General features: G+C 49.4%; 2 protein-coding genes and 1 long non-coding RNA gene across 8 annotated transcripts in view; 2 read left to right on the forward strand and 1 right to left on the reverse strand.

Moving 5' to 3' along the window:
• The window catches only part of NDC1 (NDC1 transmembrane nucleoporin), a 174581-nt gene extending 164403 nt beyond the window's left edge, over positions 1 to 10178 (forward strand). For all 4 annotated transcript variants that reach the window (XM_078784709.1, XM_078784717.1, XM_078784722.1 and 1 more), the window contains 4 exons: positions 8735 to 8798; positions 8986 to 9086; positions 9303 to 9463; positions 9616 to 10178. In XM_078784709.1, coding sequence (XP_078640835.1) covers positions 8735 to 8798; positions 8986 to 9086; positions 9303 to 9463; positions 9616 to 9679 — 390 coding nt within the window. In that variant the 3' untranslated portion in view covers positions 9680 to 10178. The remainder of the gene's footprint in view (positions 1 to 8734; positions 8799 to 8985; positions 9087 to 9302; positions 9464 to 9615) is intronic.
• A 3337-nt stretch (positions 10179 to 13515) lies between these two features.
• LOC137434837 (uncharacterized) lies at positions 13516 to 15409 on the reverse strand. The gene is made up of 2 exons (XR_010985952.2): positions 14969 to 15409; positions 13516 to 14757 (listed from the first exon to the last, which is right to left on the reverse strand). It is a non-coding gene; the product is annotated as an uncharacterized LOC137434837 (long non-coding RNA).
• A 319-nt stretch (positions 15410 to 15728) lies between these two features.
• LOC137434919 (DNA-binding protein RFX2) overlaps positions 15729 to 21781 on the forward strand; it is a 205977-nt gene continuing 199924 nt past the window's right edge. For all 3 annotated transcript variants that reach the window (XM_068128163.2, XM_078784817.1, XM_078784813.1), the window contains exon 1: positions 15729 to 15804. The gene's annotated coding sequence lies outside the window, so the exon portion shown is untranslated. The remainder of the gene's footprint in view (positions 15805 to 21781) is intronic.

Raw genomic sequence — 21781 nt, forward strand, 5'->3', positions numbered from 1 at the left:
TAGGTTATATTGATAGGGCCCTAGAAGATGACATTAGGTGACGTTAAGTTTAGTTAGTGACTGATACCTGTAGTGGGGACGCAGGTAGATTAGTATGGATGATAATGACGAGGGAGCGCAATAGTTTAAAGGGACGACTGGGAAGCGCAAGTTCAGAGGGGAGTAGTTAGATGAGATGATGCCGTGTGGTTGAGAGTTGAACAGGTGTGATTGCACAGGTGTGCAACTGGACAGGTGTGTGGAACAGTGTGTGAGTAGTGAGTGTTGTGGATCAGCGCGAATGCGCTTGGGGAGAGAAGGGTGCAGGTGGCACCAGGTGTGAGAGCACAGGTGTGCAAGTACAGGTGTGTGGAGAGAGTTGGAGTAAGTGGTACGGAGTGTTGTGCATGGTGCGAAGGTGTGGATGGGGGAAGAGTGGACCCCTTTCACGAGTACCCGGGGCGGGTAGTGTAAGTGTTAGGTAGAGGGTATAGGTAAATTGTGGTTGGATATTGGCATTTGTGGTGCGGTTGCAGAATGGTGTTGTGGATGGGTGCATTAGTGTCGTGGAAATGGCTGGGCGTGTAGCCTGTTAGTGTGTGTAGTTGGTTGGGCACTCCACCACTGTGAGGATGTCGGCCAGGTGAGGCCGCAGGTGGGCTCTGGGAGCCGGTAGTTGTGAGTGGGTGCCTGAGGATCCCGGGTGTGGATCGGGTAGCCCAGTGCCAGGGAGGGCACCGAGTGGGGAGAGCGCCAGAGGGCCTTCCCCAGGTAGTTAGGTTAGGGTAAGGAGCAGGTAAGCTCGGAGGCAACTGCAGTGGTGGAGGTGTGCAGGTGGGTAGACCCGCTGGGAGAGGTACACGTCGCAGCCCTGAAATTGTGCGAGGGCACCGAGAGATGAATCGGGGGAGTGAGACCCCAAATTGAAAAGCACCACAGTTTGGCCAATGGGAATTGGTTTTTAGAACCCATAGTGTAAGAGGGCCAATGGTTTGGCCGGAGAAAGACCCCGGGTAGTGTAAAGTTGTTAAAGTCATTTAGGAAATAGTTAGGATTGATGAACCTGTCGCACCATACGCAGCCACTTACCTGTGGTGATGATGATGACTCCACACCTGTGTTTTCTTTGTTTTGTTGCAGAAAGTAAGGATTGCTGTTGGATTTGTGAGACGCATCACGACGTGGATGAGACATTGGGGTGATTCCATCTCTCCCTCCCTAGGAGGGACTGATGATGAATTGGTAATGGCAAATTTTGATGTTCAGTTGGAGATGGCAAATTTTGATGAGAGTTGAAAATGGCAAATTTGATTGGTTAGGAGGGAGAGAAGACGAATTTGGTTTATGGGAGGAACGGGGAAGACAGTAGGGATGTTTGTTGATTTGTAAAGTAGATGTTTATGGGTAGTGTTGTGTTTTGTGGATACAGTAAGGGGTAAGGGAGGGGCCATGTAGGTTACCTGGTGGGGGGGGGGGGGGGCGTACGGTAGGAACGTACCTGTCTCACCTGGTTCCCATGTGCCCCCAGTGTGCATTACCTTGCATTGCGTGCACTTTTGCGCCCTTACCACCTTACTCACTTGTCTGCTTCTTTTGTCTCCCACCTCCGAGGATCTGGCTTTGGGGTAGAGAGAGAGGAGAGAGAGGTGCTGGCTTCGCAGTTGTGGGCCTGCACTTTCGCTGTTTGCTGCCTGGATCGATACACCATATGGACCGCAATGTTTGTGGCCACCCACCATGGACCGCAGCTCTTTTGCGGCCAAGCACCACCCATGGATGGACCTATGGGTCAACGTGGCACCTATGCCATACAGGTGAACCACTAATAGTTGGCCCCCTGACGGCCACAATAAAGAAATGGACGCGGTTGGCGCCTTTCTTGATTTTTTAAAGAAGTAAGAAGGCCAAGTGCACCACATGAAGGCAAGACCAGCGGCAGAACATCGGCCGGCTGCGACACCACCGGTGATTTATAAACACTTTATTGGTGCACCGGATGGTGCTCACTGTGTGATGGGGTGGTGCTTTTGATGCTTGGAAGGGGTGCTCTGCACATTATTAAAGGCCGTAGGCCACAGAGCACTCGTGGGTTGGTGTATCGATGCTGGCATGCGTGCTCTCTCTATGCATAACATCTGCATGTGTTCCTCCAGAAACAGGTCCTGGATCGTAGTGTAAATAGCAGCGTAGTCGTGTAAATAATGCTCCCTACCGGCTGTATGTTTAGTTTGCGAATTCTTTCCGGATTCGGTTATCCTGTGGGTGTGTTTCTGAGAGGAGAAGGGTGCAACGTCGCAGGGGGACATATTTACTCATTTGTGAATATCTGTAAAACTGTCGCACTCAGGGTAGAGTTAATAGTAGAGGGAACTACATCTGAGTGCCACACTAAAGTAGGTAAAAATTTATCGGGTCGGGACGCCCCGAGGGTAGAGAAGGGTGCAATGTTGCGAATATGGAATTTGGCCTCCATATCCGCTTGTAAATATTCCCCTATTTCCCCAATACTCCCCAACTATCCCCAATCCCCCATTCCCTAGTCCCATTGTCTGTAAACAACACTCTGTAGAACCGACCTTCCCCTCTTTCCCCCATTAAATGTCGTGCCCAGGTCCACCGCATCTCACGTAGACAACTTTCGGACATCTTGCTAGTTATTCTTAGTCTATGTCAGTTAAGGACTCGTTTCCATTAATTCTGACTCTTCGTTGCACCAGAATGTGATTATATGGCACCAGTAGTGAGTTTAGGACCTTCCCATATCTCCTCCCATCTTCTTCCCCAAACAACAACAACAACAACAACTACAGCTACAACAACAACTACAACAACGGCGCGCGGGGGGAGTGTGCGTCCTCACACCGGCTCGGTTAGCCGCCATGACCATGCGCTCCACGGGGTTACCACGAAGGGGCTCCCTGTCAGCCCCTCGTCAAGGGCGGAGCCGGTAACCCCCCCGCACGCACCCAATGAGAAGCAACGAGCCGATTCCATCTGGGGCGGAGCTAACGAGCCGAGGGCGTGTCACTCCCCGCCGGATATACGCGGCCACTTACCGGATGTGAGGTCAGATGCGCCCCGAGCTTGAAGAGGAAGAACCAGTCGTGACCTCCGAGCGCTGTGACCTCCCTGCATCTACTGGACCGTACAGTACACTGTCCTTGAGCCAAGAGTGCACCTTGAGCCATCGATACCCGCCTTTCTTTGCCATCAATCCCCGTGTGAGTCAGCCTTGTCCCGTTTATCTGTCGTCTGTTGGGGTTAATATAAGTGTGTCTAAGTGCCTGTCTTTCTATGATGTCCCTCTTGTAGTTGTAATCTAACCTTCCGCCTTAATATAACCTCCTCCGGAGGTCTTGAGAACTGAACCCTTGGTGTCGTGTCATTTTAACCCAGCCGTTGTGTCATTTTCCTCAATTGATCTAGCGTAGCGCGACTCGTCAACGTTCGAGCATAATCGGGTAAACTGTGCAGACGTGGTCATACCAAACCGCTCGGTAAACTAACATCCACAACCGCGTCTGTAACAGTATAAACGAGGAATTTAAAAAGTAGGCACCTTCTCCCGTACTAACACAATTGCTTACACACCTCTCTGTTCTTTTGTTTATGCTCACCTGGCTGTCAATCCCCTATTCTTCTGTTCCTGCTTCTGAACCTGTTCTAGAATCCTTCATCCCCCTTAGCCTCCTTGCCCTCACTTCAGGAAAATGTCCAGATATTTTTCAGTTTAGTTTATAAATGTTTAAACTTTCCCTGCAGTGTTGTATTCTGTTCTACATTATAACATGCTTTTCTTCTTCCTCTTCAAAAGGCTTTCTTCAATTTGCTCATCAAATCAATCCATAAAAAAAGTTCAATCTCTTACAGTTCTTCTTTTCTACATTCCCTGAACTCACCTGCATTCCAGTCTTCCTCTAACGTTTTCAAACGGACCTCCGACTTGAAAATCACAAGAAACTCATTTTGCAATAAATGTTTGTTTTCCATTAATCGTCCAACACTTTCGAAAATCCCAACTCACCCCTCCCCTCCTAAACTCCCTCCTCGCCCCTCCCCTTCAAGTCTCCCCCCTCGCCCCTCTGCTCCAAAACTCCTCCCTCGCCCCTCCCCTCATAAATTCCCCTCTCCCCTTCAAAACTCCCTCCTCCCCCCTCCCCTTCAAATCTCCCCACCCTCCATTTTCTCCAATTCTCCCCTCTCACCTCTCCTCAAAGCTGCCTCCTCCCTGCTTCATCTCCTCCATCTCATACCTCCACCTCCGCCAACCTTCTTCCTCGCTCTGCCCCCTCCCCCTTCAAACAACACCTCACTGTGCCTCTTTCAATCACCATCAAACCTTTTGTCCTCCTTATCCTTGCCTTTCTACTAGCTCTTCTGAAATCTCTGACACACTGTCAATAGCTCTCAAGACCTCCTCCTCTTCCTCATCTTACCCTACCCCTCCCCTCTCCTGTCCTGTATCCGATGCTCTTACTCCCTCTTTCTTAATGGTATGGACCTCAAACATCTGGGGCCTTTGCTCAAACCTGACTGATCTATACATAGAGGTTGCTTCTGACAAACCAGACGTAATCTGCTTAACAGAAACTTTCCTCCTTCAATATGTCTGATTCCTTAATATCTCTCCCGAGTTACTCCCTCCTCTGGTATGATAGACCTGAGCCTCGTCCTGGTGGTGGGGTTGCTATCTTTATCAAAAACTCTCTTCCTCACTCTCCCTGCACTGCCCTCTCTCCACCACACCCCAGGAATACCTCTGGCTATGGCTTCCCCTCCACTCCCACCTTTTGTTCATATGCTGTACCGTCCACCAAACAGTGACGATTCCATTTACATCTCGCTGTCTGACAACATGGACCAACTTCGATCCACTCATCCCAACTCTCTCTTTTTCATATGTGGTGACTTCAACTGTCATCATGCCAGCTAGGTGGGTGTGGGTACCTTTCGCACCAGCCATGGCACCTCAGCAAAGGACTTCTGCGACTCATTGGGACTGACACAATCTGTCAATTTCTTGACCTGGATCTCAGTCAACGGTGCATCATCTCTTCTCGACTTGGTTATGACTAACTTCCTTACAAATGTCCGCTGTTCTTCTGCTCCAATTGGTTCATCTGATCATTTGCTTGTTAAGGTGGACATCTCTCTTGCCATTCTCAGAGAGCCTCTTCAGCGTCAACGAGTCTGGCATTTCACTCTGGCAGACTGGCACGGTCTTCAATCAGCCATCAATCTTCTGGACTGGTCTCCCATCTCTACTGCCTCCGACATCAACTCATCCTGGGAATTCTTCCAAAGTAAATTGCTCTCTCTCATGCACAGATTTATCCCATCTCGTCTTCAGTTGTCATACCCTTCCTCCCGTCCATGGTACACGTAATCTTGTGGTGAGGCTGTTGCCCAGAAACAACTTGCTTTCGTCTCCTGGAAAGCAAATCCAACGGAAGGAAATCTCATTTCCTTTCACAAAGCCCGAAACAAGTGTGTGTCCACCCTCAGGAGAGCCAGGAAACAATATCTCTCCGTTCTCAAGACCGAACACTCTTATCTGTCTCCCTCTTCCAAATCCTGGTGGCATCTGGTCAAATCTGTTTCTGGTGTTTATTCCCCCTCCATCCCCTCCCTCACCTCAAATGGCTACACGGCTGACTCAGCACGTGAAAAAGCTGAATGCCTCAACTCTGTGTTTGCCTCTAAATCTTGTGTCCCAAACCCATCCCTCTCTGTACCCACCGTACCCAGTTGCTCCTGGACTCTGTGTCCTTTCCTCCTGACAAGGTGGAAAAGTCTATGTCAACCCTCAACTCTGATTCTGCAACTGGACCTGATGGCATCAGCCCATGGGTCCTAAAATCATGTTCTTCCGCTCTTTCACTCCCTCTTTCTGTTCTCTTCACCCTCTCTTTTGCTCAAGGTCATCTGCCATCTGCTTGGAAATCAGCCAACATCACCGCTTTGCACAAAAAGGTGCAAAAACAGATCCCAGCAACTACAGACCAATCAGCCTTCTCCCAATTATCAGCAAAGTCATGGAATCCATCATTGCTTCAGATATGAAATCTTTCCTCTTCTCCAATGGCTTGATCTCTGATCATCAATTTGGTTTCAGACCTGGTCACTCTACTCTGGACATGCTGCTTCTGCTTTCTCAACAATGGATGGAGGTCCTCAATGCCAAACAGGAAATTAGAGCTGTCTCCCTTGACATATCACGTGCCTTCGATACGGTCTGGCACCCCGCTCTGCTCACCAAACTCTCCTCCTTTGGTATCCATGGAAATCTCCACGCATGGCTGGCGGACTTCCTCTCTAGTCGTAGTCAACATGTGGCCCTGAATGGGTTTCTCTCATCTCCTCTTCCTGTTCAGGCTGGAGTTCCCCAAGGCAGTGTTCTGGGCCCTGTGCTTTTTCTGGTCTTCATCAATGATCTCTCTGACTCTCTTGAAAATCCTCTCTGTCTCTTTGCTGATGACTCTACTCTCTGTCGCTCCATTCCTCATCCCTCAGATTGGCAGTCTGCAGCCTCCTCACTCTCTGCAGACCTGGACAAAATCACAGACTGGTCAAACAAGTGGAACATATCTTTCAATCCTGACAAATCTCACACTCTCACTGTCTCTCCGAAAAGACCGACTGGACAACCCTCCAATCTACTTTCTAAACAATCCTCTCCAAGAAGTTCTGTCACTCAAGCTTTTGGGTCTCACTATCTGCCATGATCTTTCCTGGGAAAACCACATTTCAAATCTGGCCTCCAAAGTCAGTCGCCGACTGGGCATCCTCCGTCGTGCGAAGTCCTTCCTTGGCACACCTGAGCTCCTCACCACATACAAGGCTTTCATCCGCAGCTCAATGGAATACTGCTCTCCCCTCTGGGCTGATGCCTCTGCCTCACACCTAGCTCGTCTTCACGCTGTTGAAACCAAAGCGTTCAGAATCATTGGAATCTCCTGCGATGAAGCTAACTCCAAGGGCCTTTCAATCACTCACCGCAGGCAGGATGGGGGTCTTTCCGTCTTCTACCGTCTCCTCTCTGGCCTTGCCCCCCCCCCCCCCAGCTCTCTCTGGGCTCTGTCCCCCAAATATTCCTACAGGTCGCACAAGATCTGCCTGCAACCCTCGTGTTTAAACTGCCAAAATCAAGACTCTGCTTTCCTTCACTCCTTCATTCCTCTTTTCTCCCGCCTCTGGAACAAACTCCCTCACTCTCTTCAATCCCACTCCACCATCCAGGTCTTTAAAACAGCTGTTCACCACCATCTTTTATCTTCCCTTATCCAAAACCTTGATCTTTTCTACCCCCGCTAATTTCACCCCAAATCCACCCTTTTGAAATACCAACTTCTGTCCTGGAAGTCCTTGGTGTCCTTGTGTTTTATACTTCTCCCACCCCCCCCCCCCCCCACCCCTTCCCATGCCTCCTCCCCCCAAGCCCTCTCCCTCCCACACATCTCCCTGCTCTCAAATGTTGTGTTTGTGTGCTTCCCCTTCTCTCCCCATCTTGTCTTCCGCTCCCTCTTTTTATATATTTTGTTTGTCTGGTTGATTTGTTTGTGAAATAAATGTTAGCTCTTTCATTTCATGAGCCTTGATTCAGTTTACAAAAAAAACAAAAAAAAAACTCGTTCGCATGCCCCATTCCTCGTAATGGGGATGAAGATACACCTTAATCCGACATCCGGGCTAAACAGGGCCTGTACTGATTACATGGTGGTGGTTTTTCTTCTTCATGACAGTCGAAGCATGTTACCTACACAAATCTACCTGACGCTACATATCACTACCCCACCAATGTAACAATATATAGTTGTGCGGATCCTGTTGAATTGATCAATTTATTGGATCCTTCATGGTCTATTTGCAATTCCAATTAGGAGTTAGGCCAAACTTGGCTGAGGGGTTAAGGCCAAAAGTATGTTTGGTGTAGGCATCAAGGTACAAAATGAACTAACCTCCAGATTTTCATTTGCCTGAAATCCGTAAAGCCTTTTAAACCAGATGTGTAGAGATCAGTGATGGTCTGATATTCCTCACTGGCCAAGCCTTTACTGGCTTGGTTGGTATTTGCTTCTGGGATTGCCTTGTTGAAACCATTAGGAATGGATTCAACAGGGTCGTTAATATGAGAATGCAGTAGAACCTAAAGGGTAACCAACGTTCCTTATGCTTTGTGTGATAGTTTACCTCACGGATGACAAAGCGGAGGTGCAAATACGAGGAAATCGTAAAAATGAATAAACTTATGTGAATATAATATTTTTCTTCACCCAACCTGGTGAAATAATGTTTAGTGTCAACTCTGAGTATGGGAAATCTGGAGGTCGAACCCCACTGAGTCATACTGAAGACTTTAAAAATGGTATGTGCTGCTTCCTTGCTTAATGCTATGCATTTAAAAAGATTGCAGTGGGGTCAAGCAACGATAGGCTGGAAACTTCCACAGGCTCCAATGGGTCGAATGGCCTTCTCCTACATAAAAGTTCCTTGTAAAGGAATACATTGCGCGGGGGACGGGGTTTTGCAATCACGTGTGCGTGTCTGTATGTGTGTCTGTCCGGGCCGTAACTTTTTACCATTTGAGCTTTTGTCATCAAATTTTCAGCAGACGTGCTTTGCCTTTTCAGATGCTTTCTTGTTCTGGTGTTCTGTGTGTTCTTTTCTTTGGGAGAGGAGGAGTGGTAACAACTACTCTGTGTCACAATCACTGTTACAACACATTCCACAATTCCATTCCTTATGCCACGTACAGATTGCGGAATCATCAAGCCAAGCACTGTTTGCTGATGGCCAAGCTCACATCTGGGCATTTGAAGGTACTTTATGATCCATCAACAATCCTTGTGCAATTGTAAACAAGCTTGACATTTTGATGCTGATCATATGTGCCTAGCACTCTGCCATGATTTTCCCGATACACTTTAAATCTGTGCATTTCACAGCTGTTGAGATGGTAAATATTTGGTGACAAAACTGACATATCTTGCCTGTGTTGTTTCACAGCTGTATCCCACATGGTGGCAGCTTCCTTTACAGAGGACCAATATGGTGTGGTGCAGACAAACTTGTCATCCATTCTTTGCACTATGGTGAACCTCCTGGAGGTGAGGCCATACCTCGCAACTCTCAACGTTGACCTAAGCCAAGATTATTGGAAGGCTGTGTGCTTTGGAATAGGGATGGTCATGTGCTTTTGGAATAGCTGCACTCTGATGTTTATTGGATGATCTTTGAGGGGGGGGGGGGGGGGGGTTGTAATTATGATCTCTTACTTCTGCCTGTCCCCCTGCTGCTTCGTTCCTCTACTTTGTATCCCACAGGCCATCGACAAACACTTCAAGCTACCCCAGGCATCCAATAAGCCCCTACGTCCGACGGATTCCTGGCCGGATGCTTCTTTTAAGTCATTGCGCTTTGCTGTGAGATCGGCACTAAGGACTGCTCTGCACAGGATTGCCAACAAATTTGGCCATCACCTCAAGTGAGAGATATGCTCTTCCTTACCCATCAAGTTATACTTTCTCATTTAAACAAACACATGTCGTTTTTTAGTCTACAAATAGCAAGTAGGTGTGATAGTAGATCATAGTGATGTAAGAGATTTTCTCCTCTATTTTGTCCCACTTGGAGCAGAGCTGTTGACCTGTCTCCGGAGCATCTGAAGCGACTACAGATGTTTGTGGATTACAAAGAGTGATGGAGACTGCATAAACCCAGGACTGCATTATGTGGAGGCCACAGACTCATGTGGACAGACAGACAGACAGACAGACTTATGTGGAGACATTATGTGGAAGACTGGAGAAAATGTTTCCTTGGAGGGTGATAAAGCAATTTTTTGTTTTTTTTTCAACAGAATTACATTTTCTTAATCTGATAAAGATTTTGCAAATAATGATGCTCATTTGAGTGGCATTGTTCTCCTTTCCCATGCACCCTCTTCCTCTTCATACTACTCCATCCTGGCATCATTGTCTTCAGTTCCTGCCAAACATGATCTCAGCCATGTTGCTTTCTGCCCTGCTTGATATTATTGTTTTACTTGATAGTATCAGAGCATCCATACAACTTCGGTTGTGTCATTTCTTTGAAACGGGGCATTAACGATGATCGATTTTACACGCATTGCTGTTTACTATTGGAATGTTTTGTAAATATATTGAGGGTTTTTCAAAAATAAACTTCATTGCATTTTACTCTTTGGAAAGTCTTATTCTGCATTTCAGCTATATTGCATTGCGGTTAGAGCTAGAGCGTCCGCTGACGCTAGCCGTTATAAACTTTAAGTGTTAGGTACGTGCTGCTTTGTTGCTTGATGCTCAGCATTTGGAGGATAAAGTATGGATAAACCCCATGGGTTGCCATGTGGTGGAAAGGAGAGGGGGAGATGTCCTCCATTGCCCTGTTGAATGTGGAGATATCAAGTGATGTCACAAGATGGTGTCATCAGCACCCAGAGTGCACCAGGAAGTTACGTCACTTGTTGCTTGCATTATTGGCTGTAACTAGCATTTGCGATTAAGAAAGAACAATTTTGGTCTGTTCGTTCCCACTCGTATTGGCTCTGCTTGATGTGACTGAATGAATGAATGAATGATCGTTTTGAGGCCATTTTTCCCCGCTACAGCGGGGGTTAGCCTTGCGGGCCCCATGACCTCATGGTTCCCTTTTTGAGGCAGTTTTATGGCCGGATGCCCTTCTTGATGCCAACCCTTAGTCACCTCTTACGATGAGCAGGGATACGGTGTACCTATTCTAAACCGGGGTATACACCGGGATCATTCATCCCAGCAAGCTGGTACTCAATTTGCCGACCTCGGAAGGATGACAGGCTGAGTCAACCCCCCTGGCGTTGGTTCAGCGATCGACCGGGATTCGAACCCAGGATCCTAGGATCCCAAGCCGGCACCCGAACCACTAAGCCAACACCAGGCTGTGACTAATGAGAAATTAACCTTGATCAAAATGTCTCGGTTACAACCGTCATTAAAAAAGATGGCAATTGTAATGTCCGCACTCCTTTCTTCATACCCGTGCTGTTAAAACTGACACATTCAATTTGTCAGTTGTGTATAGTATGGTCGGCATTATAATGTCTCGCAGGATAGTTCAGAGGTGGCATGCTTACCTTTGATCTGTCTATCCTATTGCCATCCCAACTATACACCGTCTGATTGGTGATTCTCAGGCAGGATGTTGCATCACAAAGTGCGTTGCCCATTGGATAGACTCCCGTCTGCTTTGCCCCGACTTCTGGGAAGGCAACACATGCAGTCTGTCATTGTCTTCTTTTGTATGCAGCACAAGGCTATGGGGTAGCATCATCGGTTGATGGCGTGGCTATGCCACCGATGCAATGCCCTCTAAGTTATGGCAGGAATTTGTAATTTGTTCATGTTGCCGGCGATAGCTCGCCTACTCTTCACGAAGGACACCGGGATCTTTAATGTCCATCAATTAATACCGGCATGGCGAGACGTCTCGTTTAACGTCCATCCGAGGGACAGCACAAACATTGATGAATGACCCTGCCTGTGAAACACTGGAATGAGTTTATATCTGGGTCGGGATTCAAACTCGGGCTAGACAGCTTAGAGTGAGTGTGCGTACCTCTCGGCCACCCTTCCAACCTACCTGCACCACTAATTCCATGGCAGAGATCTGTCCTTTTGCAGGTTTCCAGATGCCAATAGCTTGTGAAGAGGAGCAAAACGAATTTAGGCCTGCAGGACCCAAACCAATGGTAAAGTACTTGTATATGTGCAGTGAACTACCTAATTAATGGGTTCGACTTTTCTGATTATTCACTTCTATTTGTAAGTTCCATGTCGTTGAATCGCATCAAGTTATGCCGGTGGAGTCACAGATCGTAATAACTCACATTCTGTAAATGTCATCACTTGCTGGCACGTGTTCAAAATACAGCAGTCCTTCAATTTAAAACTTCCTCTGCCTGTCAAGATCTGGCTCTTAACAGGGTCTTCGGTGTCGAAATGGCAACCTGGATCTGGGCAAGGTTCAACCTTCTCACGAAGGATCGACATACTTACCTTGGGCCTCATGATCTTCATGGCCTGATCAAGTGATGAGCCTCTACGATTTACACCAAAAGTTTGTGTACTCAACCGTTTACCATGGATGATGCAAAATGAAGAAGAGACAGCACATTATGAATTATTTAATTACTACATCCATATTTACAATAGCTTCACAGATTCGTCTAAATTGAATTATTACCCAAGCATTGGTGGATTATAAGAATCCTTAAACTCAATAAAGTTAGCCATAAAGAGATTTTACACCCTTCACTTCGATTAATAATAAATCTTAAAAGTTTTTCCTGAAACATTATGTAAAGATGAGCATCGGACAAATGACACGGACAGCCGTGCATGAAAATGAATGCTGGGAGCTGCCTTTAAACATTAATGATTTCTTACACCTGAACCAAGCTTTGACGACAGCTTCAATGACAACGACTGCACTTGAGAGTGAGATGCTTCGTGTCTCCGGTGAAACGCAGCCACGGCACATTCGGTTTGTTGAACGCTCCTTCATTGGGGTAGGATTGTGTGCTCAGCTGCAGTTCTATATTTTCAAAGATGGCAGACACGTTCAAGAGCACCCCACCCTGGCCTCGTTTCTGGGACAATTGCTCCATCCACCATCATGCTCCTTGCTGCAGCCCTCCCGTGGCTTTGTCGACTCTGCGGCTCACTGACCTCCGTGGCATTACGCCTGTATCACTCAGCTGTCACCATCATTAATAAAGTTGAATTTCTTCCTCTGATCCACAACCATAATATCACATTTGCATCGTGCAAAATCAGTAATCGTTGGTTCATTTTGGTCATGGAAGGGCAAACATAAAACAAGTGAACATTGCCCCACAGATTCCCTTTTAAGTAACTTGGGAATGGCTTCATTTATAGCCGCCTCACTGTGTGAGCTCGTTTGATGAATCAAACGAATGTTGCTTCACAATGAAAGCAGAAATGTTGTTTGAGCACAGCTTGCTGACCGAACAGGCCGGAGGCCGAAGGGATGTGCAGGATGCCCACGAAAGACTGTCCAGCACCTGTGCATGATCTCGACATGAGAAACTACCTTCTACGCAGAACCTAACCTGAGCTGGTCACTCACAAGCCGGCAGTGTGGTCCTGTTGTCTCTAGGCTTACTCATGCATTGCCTTTGAAGCTACCTGTATGAACATCACTGGCTGATCACTGGCAGTCTCCACATCAGCTACCTGTATGAACATCACTGGCTGATCACTGGCAGTCTCCACATCAGCTCCATCGTCCCACTGAACCACTGACACAGCAGTTGACGCAAAAAGTCCTAACTGACTCCTCCATGCTTTCTCCACCTTGTGGCGTTTCACCAGACCAAACTGCGAAAGGACCCCTGAGTCTTCAAAACTTTGCCACATTAATTAATTAATTCCACATAGGTACTGAAAGACTATGACAAGACCAGACAGCTAAGACAGTTCACACCTACATTCCATCAGCATCTCAGACCAAACAAACTGCATTCCACAATCTATTATTTGACACCTACTTCTTTAATTATTTCCACCTTGGAGGGTCATCTGGAGAGTCTTTTTGACTGAAGTTTTCATGAACTGACTGGTCAAGCCTGGCATCCTGGCCAGCCGGTTCATGAAAACTGAGCCCAAAAGAACCCGTTCCCTGGCCGGCCACAGAAAAAGTGGAAATAACTGGGGAGTGGTCGTAGCAGGAGCAGCAGGCCAGTCCTGATGTTCGACCGATGGCGATATTGGGCAGGAATTTGTACTTTGAAGGTGCTGGTGATACCTCGCCAACTCTTCGTGAAACAGACCGTGGGATCTTTGATATCCATTGATGATGAATGCTGGCAGATGGGACACCCGGCTTAATGTCCACCAGAAGGACTGCACGCACTCTGCAATGTAACACACTGACTGGAAATCACCAACTCGACAGTTTATAGTCTGGTCGGGAATCAAAACCCAAACGAAACAGCTCAAAGGTAGGTGCACTACCTGTCAGACCGATATAATTACTCCAGTACCAACATATTCCACATATACGAGTACATCGTAGTATCCACAATTAATATTTTTACACTTATTAATAAAATAATTTTCACTGAAAGCAACATGAAGAAAATTAAATAAAGCAAAATACATACCTGTCTACATATGACGTACAAAATCGGTGTATCAAACTAAATCATCACTAGAATATAAGACCCATCGCTTCGCTGATGGAAATACCAATCTTTGCTGAGATGGATAATCTTATGGGGGAAGAAAAAAGGTGCAGGGATAACCAACAGTTTTGACATGCGTGTCCCATGTACCCATAAAAAATGTATTTTTTTTTTTTCGGATCAGAAACTCCAGGGAGTAACCCAAATCCACCGTAGTTGGATTTATTGAAATCCGTTAATCTGTTCTCAAGTTACAACACGACAGACAAACAGACAGACAGACCTTTTATAATATGGAAGATCTTTGAGGTCATCCGCGTTCTTCTTTAACGGTCACAATTATTCCCACGTTCTTGTGGGATCGGTGCAGCGCGGCTTGGCCCAAGTCTTTCACGAACCGGCTGGCCAGGCTTGACGTTCGACGAAGTAGTTCGGGCAGGAATTTTGCCATTTGTTCATGGTTTCGGCGATAGCTCGCCTACTCATCGCGAAGGACAACCGTGAGATCTTTAACGTCCAACAACTAATTCCGGCAGACGGGTCGGCAAGTTTAACCTCCATCCGAGAGACCCTGCCTGTGAAACAACAGGTTGACACTTTATAGCTGGGGTCGGGATTCGAACCCAGGTTAAGACAGCTTCGAGACGAGTGTGCGTACCTCTAGCGTCGAGGAGTTTATCTCTGAATAATTTGGTTGAATTATGCATTTCGATTTTGCCTTATTACATTATTATATGCACAGTTCGGACACAATCCAATTTGCAAATGATATCAGGAATTTCTTACCGCTTCTTCTTCTTCTTCTTCTTCTTCTTCCTCCCCGAACATTACGATTACCATCCTCGCAGGCTAAACGCACACTGGGATCACCCACGTTGTACTCCGAAGTAATATTGGGGCCTCTTCCCCCCAACACTTTTACAACCCTCTTGCTGTCAGTGTCATCCACACCCACTACACCTGCCCATGTCTTCCCGACACTTTACCCCTGCCGAAGTCCCTCTCTCCTTCCTTAAACTCTTCGGCTTCACAACATGAGAGATCTTGAGCACTCACCGGAGGACATTTTCTCACAAATGTTTAAATCATCGCAACATTCCACAATTTCCACCGAACACCGATCCCAAACCCCTGTAGTTAATTACGGCAACGAATAAATATAGCATCAATCCTCAACAAGATCCACGTGAAGCCAAACACAGCACACCATCGAACTACGATCGCTACAAAGTGTTTAGTGCCTGCAAGGCAGCAAATCTTCAACGTATTCCAATCTCCGGTTGCTTTAAACGCCCTTAGGTCATTTATACTTTTGCTGAAGTCAACATTCTCGGTAACCGCCTTACGCAGTACGGGCGTCTATCCTTCCGCGCACATAATCGAATCCCTCCGTACGGTTTAATGGTTTACAACTTTGTGAGAAGGAAATATCGTTAATGAATGGAAGTTAGTATGCCGCACGACAATAGTGCCAAAAAAATATCGTGAGGCAGCTTTCAGCCGATGATTGTGGCGAGTACGTCCGCGATATACAGGCGGAGTCATTCAGGCGGAGGACGGGTTATAGCAACTGTTGCCTAGAGGAGGCTCCATAGCCACGGTAGTCGTGGCGACAGTTGCTGGTAAGGACGCTGCTCCCCGGGAGATTGCCTGACTCCGGCGGCTTTCTCTCTCCTGCCGCTTGCTTTGGCTGTCCTGTCCACCAAGCTATATTATCTTGGCGCCAAAACGTGCTGCGAGGCCGCGTTTGTATCGCTGCTTTTGTGTCTTTTTCGCCTTCCTCTCCCTAACGCTTGAAAATGGCGGTTGGACCCAGCCCTTGTCTCGGAACGGTGGTTTATCTGTCTGCTTGTTGACCTCGATACGGTGTCTGGCGGCTGTTGTATCGCACGGATATTGTCTCCTTGGTTTCGGTCAAGGCGCTATTTTAGATAGAATTGTTTGTCAGTCTTTACGAATGATGATTCCTGCTTTGGCGTGCAAGCACTTGTTTCCCGTGTTGTCGGTTATTTATTTCGCCTGTGAATCGAGAATTCCCAAACCAGTGAACATGATCCATGTCATATTATATTTCTTTACTTTTTGTTCTTTCATAACTCGAACCCCTCATCTCAACTCACACTGTTTTCATCAACATCACCCACCATGTCATGTTGTCCATCCTCTAAACAACGCTGCACGTGTGCTCAACTGTGCGACAAACTGTTGTCGGCCGAACACCACCCGGCCGTGTGCAGGTGCAATGCCAGGCCGAACACCTCCCGATGCGCGACGCTGGGCCAGGTCCCCCGAGCGACGCCTGGCAGACCTCCTTAGTCCCGCTCCTCATCCCTCCCCCCTAACCGAGTGCGGCGCCGGGCCGCACACCCCCAGAGGCATGACGCTGGGATATGTCTCCCCCTCCCTCCTCCACCCTCTGTGCTGTGACGCCAGGCCACCGCACCCCCTGAGGTGGGCCGCTCCCACCTGAGGTGCAACCACGCCCCCCCCCAAAGCTGCGACATAAGGCTGTACACCTCCCGAGGTTTCTACTCCGCGGTGCATCCCTCCCGAGGTGCTCTGCCGCGTCGCGTCCCTCCCGAGGTGCTACGCCGTGTCGTGTCCCTCCCGAGGTGCTACGCCGTGTCGTGTCCCTCCCGAGGCGCTACGCCGCGTCGCGTCCCTCCCGAGGTGCTACGCCGCGTCGCGTCCCTCCCGAGGTGCTACGCCGCGTCGCGTCCCTCCTGAGGTGCTACGCCGCGTCGCGTCCCTCCCGAGGTGCTACGCCGCGTCGTGTCCCTCCCGAGGTGCTACGCCGCGTCGCGTCCCTCCCGAGGTGCTACGCCGCGTCGCGTCCCTCCCGAGGTGCTACGCCGCGTCGCGTCCCTCCCGAGGTGCTACGCCGCGTCGCGTCCCTCCCGAGGTGCTACGTCGCGTCGCGTCCCTCCCGAGGTGCTACGTCGCGTCGCGTCCCTCCCGAGGTGCTACGCCGCGTCGCGTCCCTCCCGAGGTGCTACGCCGCGTCGCGTCCCTCCCGAGGTGCTACGCCGCGTCGCGTCCCTCCCGAGGTGCTACGCCGCGTCGCGTCCCTCCCGAGGCGCTACGCCGCGTGGCGTCACTCCCGAGGCGCTACGCCGCGACGCGTCCCTCCCGAGGCGCTACGCCGCGTCGCGTCCCTCCCGTGGCGCTACGCCGCGTCGCGTCACTCCCGAGGCGCTACGCCGCGTCGCGTCACTCCCGAGGCGCTACGCCGCGGCGCGTCACTCCCGAGGCGCTACGCCGCGGCGCGTCACTCCCGAGGCGCTACGCCGCGGCGCGTCGCTCCCGAGGCGCTACGCCGCGTCGCGTCGCTCCCGAGGCGCTACGCCGCGTCGCGTCGCTCCCGAGGCGCTACGCCGCGTCGCGTCGCTCCCGAGGCGCTACGCCGCGTCGCGTCGCTCCCGAGGCGCTACGCCGCGTCGCGTCGCTCCCGAGGCGCTACGCCGCGTCGCGTCGCTCCCGAGGCGCTACGCCGCGTCGCGTCGCTCCCGAGGCGCTACGCCGCGTCGCGTCGCTCCCGAGGCGCTACGCCGCGTCGCGTCACTCCCGAGGCGCTACGCCGCGTCGCGTCACTCCCGAGGCGCTACGCCGCGTCGCGTCACTCCCGAGGCGCTACGCCGCGTCGCGTCACTCCCGAGGCGCTACGCCGCGTCGCGTCACTCCCGAGGCGCTACGCCGCGTCGCGTCACTCCCGAGGCGCTACGCCGCGTCGCGTCACGCCCGAGGCGCTACGCCGCGTCGCGGCACTCCCGAGGCGCTACGCCGCGTCGCGTCACTCCCGAGGCGCTACGTCGCATCACTCCCGAGGCGCTACGCCGCGTCGCGTCACTCCCGAGGCGCTACGCCGCGTCGCGTCACTCCCGAGGCGCTACGCCGCGTCGCGCCACTCCCGAGGCGCTACGCCGCGTCGCGTCACTCCCGAGGCGCTACGCCGCGTCGCGTCACTCCCGAGGCGCTACGCCGCGTCGCGTCACTCCCGAGGCGCTACGCCGCGTCGCGTCACTCCCGAGGCGCTACGCCGCGTCGCGTCACTCCCGAGGCGCTACGCCGCGTCGCGTCACTCCCGAGGCGCTACGCCGCGGCGCGTCTCTCCCGAGGTGCTTCGCCCCGGCGCGTCCCTCCCGAAGTGCTACGTCACGTCCCTCCCGAGGTGCTACGCCGTGTCGCGTCCCTCCCGAGGTGCTACGCCGTGTCGCGTCCCTGCCGAGGTGCTACGCCGTTTCGCGTCCCTCCCGAGGTGCTACGCCACGTCGCGGTCTCCCGAGGTGCTACGCCGCGTCGCGGTCTCCCGAGGTGCTACGCCGCGTCGCGGTCTCCCGAGGTGCTACGCCGCGTCGCGGTCTCCCGAGGTGCTACCCCGTGTCGCGGTCTCCTGAGGTGCGCAACGCCGGGGCTGGGTTCCCACCCAACACCTCTATGCCCACCTTGGTGCTTCCACCACCTCCCCCACCACTAACACCTCTACAACCTTCTTGCTCTCACCTGCACAACTACACCTGCTCATGCTCAACCTCCTCCCCTCCCCCCCCTCACACCCCACCCGACACTTCTGACACTTGTCCACCTGCGCAGCCTCCCCCAGCACACTTGTACACTTGCCAAAGCCCCCCTCCATGCCCCCCAACAATACTTCTACAGGTCGCCTCGACACTTGTCCTGCCCAGGTTTCCCCAACACTTCCACATCGACTCTTTCTCTCAGATCCTCTTTACATTCTTTATGCACGATGTCCCATCACTGCTCTCGTTTGACATTGTGTCCATTCCAACCTTCCCCCTCAACCTGTATATCTCCATTAGTTTCTTCAATAACAACATCAGCCCTCACTCCTCCCCTTTCCCCACACTCCTACAGTTTTCTCATATTTCACCCCCTCCCCACACCCCACTCATTCCTCCTCTTTATTAAGTTGTCTACTGCATACACCATGCTCTGCAACACCATTTAAATCCACGTCATCAAATTATATTTCTTTATTAATCCGTTTTCTTTTGAAATTCTTCATATATTCAACGTTCATCACCTCTATCTTTCTCTTGTCAGTGTATATATTCAGTATGTTTTTCATGTCACCTCATCCTTTTCTTTCATTTGTTGCTCTTGACGTTCATATTTTCCCAGTTTTTTTTCTATGGTATATTTTGAACTTCAATCGTTGATTCTTGTGTGGGTGTTTGTGTGTTGTGTGTGCATGGATGGCTGTGGTGTGTGTGTGTGTGTGTGTGTGTGTGTGTGTGTGTGTGTGTGTGTGTGTGTGTGTGTGTGTGTGTGTGTGTGTACGTGTGTACGTGTGTACGTGCATGTGTGTGTACATGCAACATTACACCTATAGTGCAGAGGGGTGATGTTTTATTTAACAATACAGTATACTTATTTAAAGTTGTATTTGAATCAGATATGTGACATTGCTTCATCACCCACCACCAGTTCTCAAAAGATATCTTATTACAAGGCTAAATTTTCTGCATTACAATCTCGTTTGTTTTATTCTCACCGATATCAAATTATGTTTGTTTTTATAGATGAATTTTGAACATCCACTCTTTCGGATGACTCGATGCTTTTAACAACCGCTTTAAAAGTACAGCAAAAATGTTTTCCTTTCATCAATTGTATGATTTTGAATTTGCATTTATCAGATGCTTCTACCAATACTTGAATCATGCGAGGACAAAGACATTTGTAACCAGAACGAAACTCGGTGGAGCACGTACATCCGCTAAGCTGAACATTTTGTATCACACTGATAGGCCGGATCTGGATTCAGACCTGAAGCAAAATCGAATCGGCTTGGTCTTGTCACTTACCCAACTCATCCACCCAGTTTTGGCATAATACAACAACAACTTTTTGAAATATCATGCTGCATATCTCGTTGTTGGCCCGATCACTCAATGGGGAAGAATCACCTTAAATACTTATCGCACCTGGATCCGGATTCGAATTTTCACCAACATCGATTCAATTCATCCTTGCCACATACCCAACCTCTCCACCAAGTTTCATCCTAATCTGGCCACAACCTTTTGAGATATCCTGTTCACAAACAGACAGACAAGCAGACAGGGGTGATTTCACTATAACCTCTACCCACCTTCGGTGGCAGAGGTAACGAGAAACTGCACTTGGTTGAGCGCATTCCTCCACCAGGCTCAACAGTTTACGTTTTCTATCCCACTGATGGGCCAGATCTGGATACAGAATTGTTAGGGTTAGTCCTCAATATCGTGTGTGTGTGTGTCCTTCCTGAGCTGTGATGCAGGCTGTACACCTCCGACGCATGCTCTGTACCAGGCGTCTCATGCGGTCCTGGGGAAGTCAGTCCCACTCCTCCTGCAAGCCTTGAATGAGCATTTGCCGATTGACAGCCGTTGATCTCCTCGATGCAAGACGTCGACCAAGCTCATCCCATTAATGCTCAATTGGATTGAGGTCAGTGGAATAAGGCATTCAAGGCATCACTTCAACACCCTGTTACTGGAGGAAGTTGGTGGTCAGATGAACATCATGGGGTCGAGCATTGTCCTGCTGAAAAACTGCAATGTCAGGATGAGCCTGGAGAAATGGCAACAGATGAGGTCTCAAAACTTAATTGACATAACGCTGACTAGTGAGATTTCCTTCGATGATGACCAGAGTTGTCCTGAAACAGGTGGAAATGCCGGCCCATACCATCACACTGGGTCCTCCCCAACGATTGAACTGGCGAATACAGCATGATGCATACCTTTCCCCGCCTCTGCACCATACCCGTTGATGCCCATCAGCAGTATGGAGGCAAAATCTGGACTCATCGCTGAACAAGACTGCACTCCACTGTTGCTGTGTCCAGCGGCAATGCTGCAGACACAATCTTAGTCTGTTCCTCCGATGCACTGCGTTCAACACTGGACCTCTGCAAGGACGTCTTGCCACCAGGCCCTGACTTCTCAAGCACCTCCGCACAGTAGAGACACTGATGTGGTTGTTGTGGCGACCTTTAGTCACTGCAGCTGTTTGCGTCGCCGGGCAGAAACGATCACGAAGATGCTGCAACACAATCCAGCAGTCTTGGTTTGGGTGGTTACCCGTGGTCTTCCTCTTCGTGGACCATCATTCACAGTTCCAGTTTCCCGGTAACGCCAGGCCAGGTTGGAAATTGCAGGCTGTGAGCAACCAAGACGTTGGGCAATTGTTCGCTGGCTTACACCAGCCTCAAGCATGGATGAGTGTACCTGAGTTGCTGTATAGTCATGGTTTATACCAATCATAATACAAACAATTATTTTGCACAATGTATTTGTAATATTCATGATATTACATTAAAAAAATTTTTTAAGTTGAAGACTTAAGTTAAAAAAAAAAAAAATTCAAAATATATTTATTTTTTATTCCAAAAACATATATATATATATATATATATATATATATATATATATATATATATATATATATATATATATACAGTGGTACCTCGGCTTACGAGTTTAATCCGTTCCGTGACGGAGCTCGTAAGCCAAATCGCTCGTAAGTCAAAGCAAATTTTCCCATTCAAATGCATTGAAATGCTATTAATCCGTTCCAGCCTCAAAAAAAAAACAC

The sequence above is a fragment of the Myxine glutinosa genome, chromosome 1 (genome assembly GCF_964187855.1).
Source record: "Myxine glutinosa chromosome 1, kmMyxGlut1.1, whole genome shotgun sequence".
NCBI lineage: Eukaryota > Metazoa > Chordata > Myxini > Myxiniformes > Myxinidae > Myxine > Myxine glutinosa.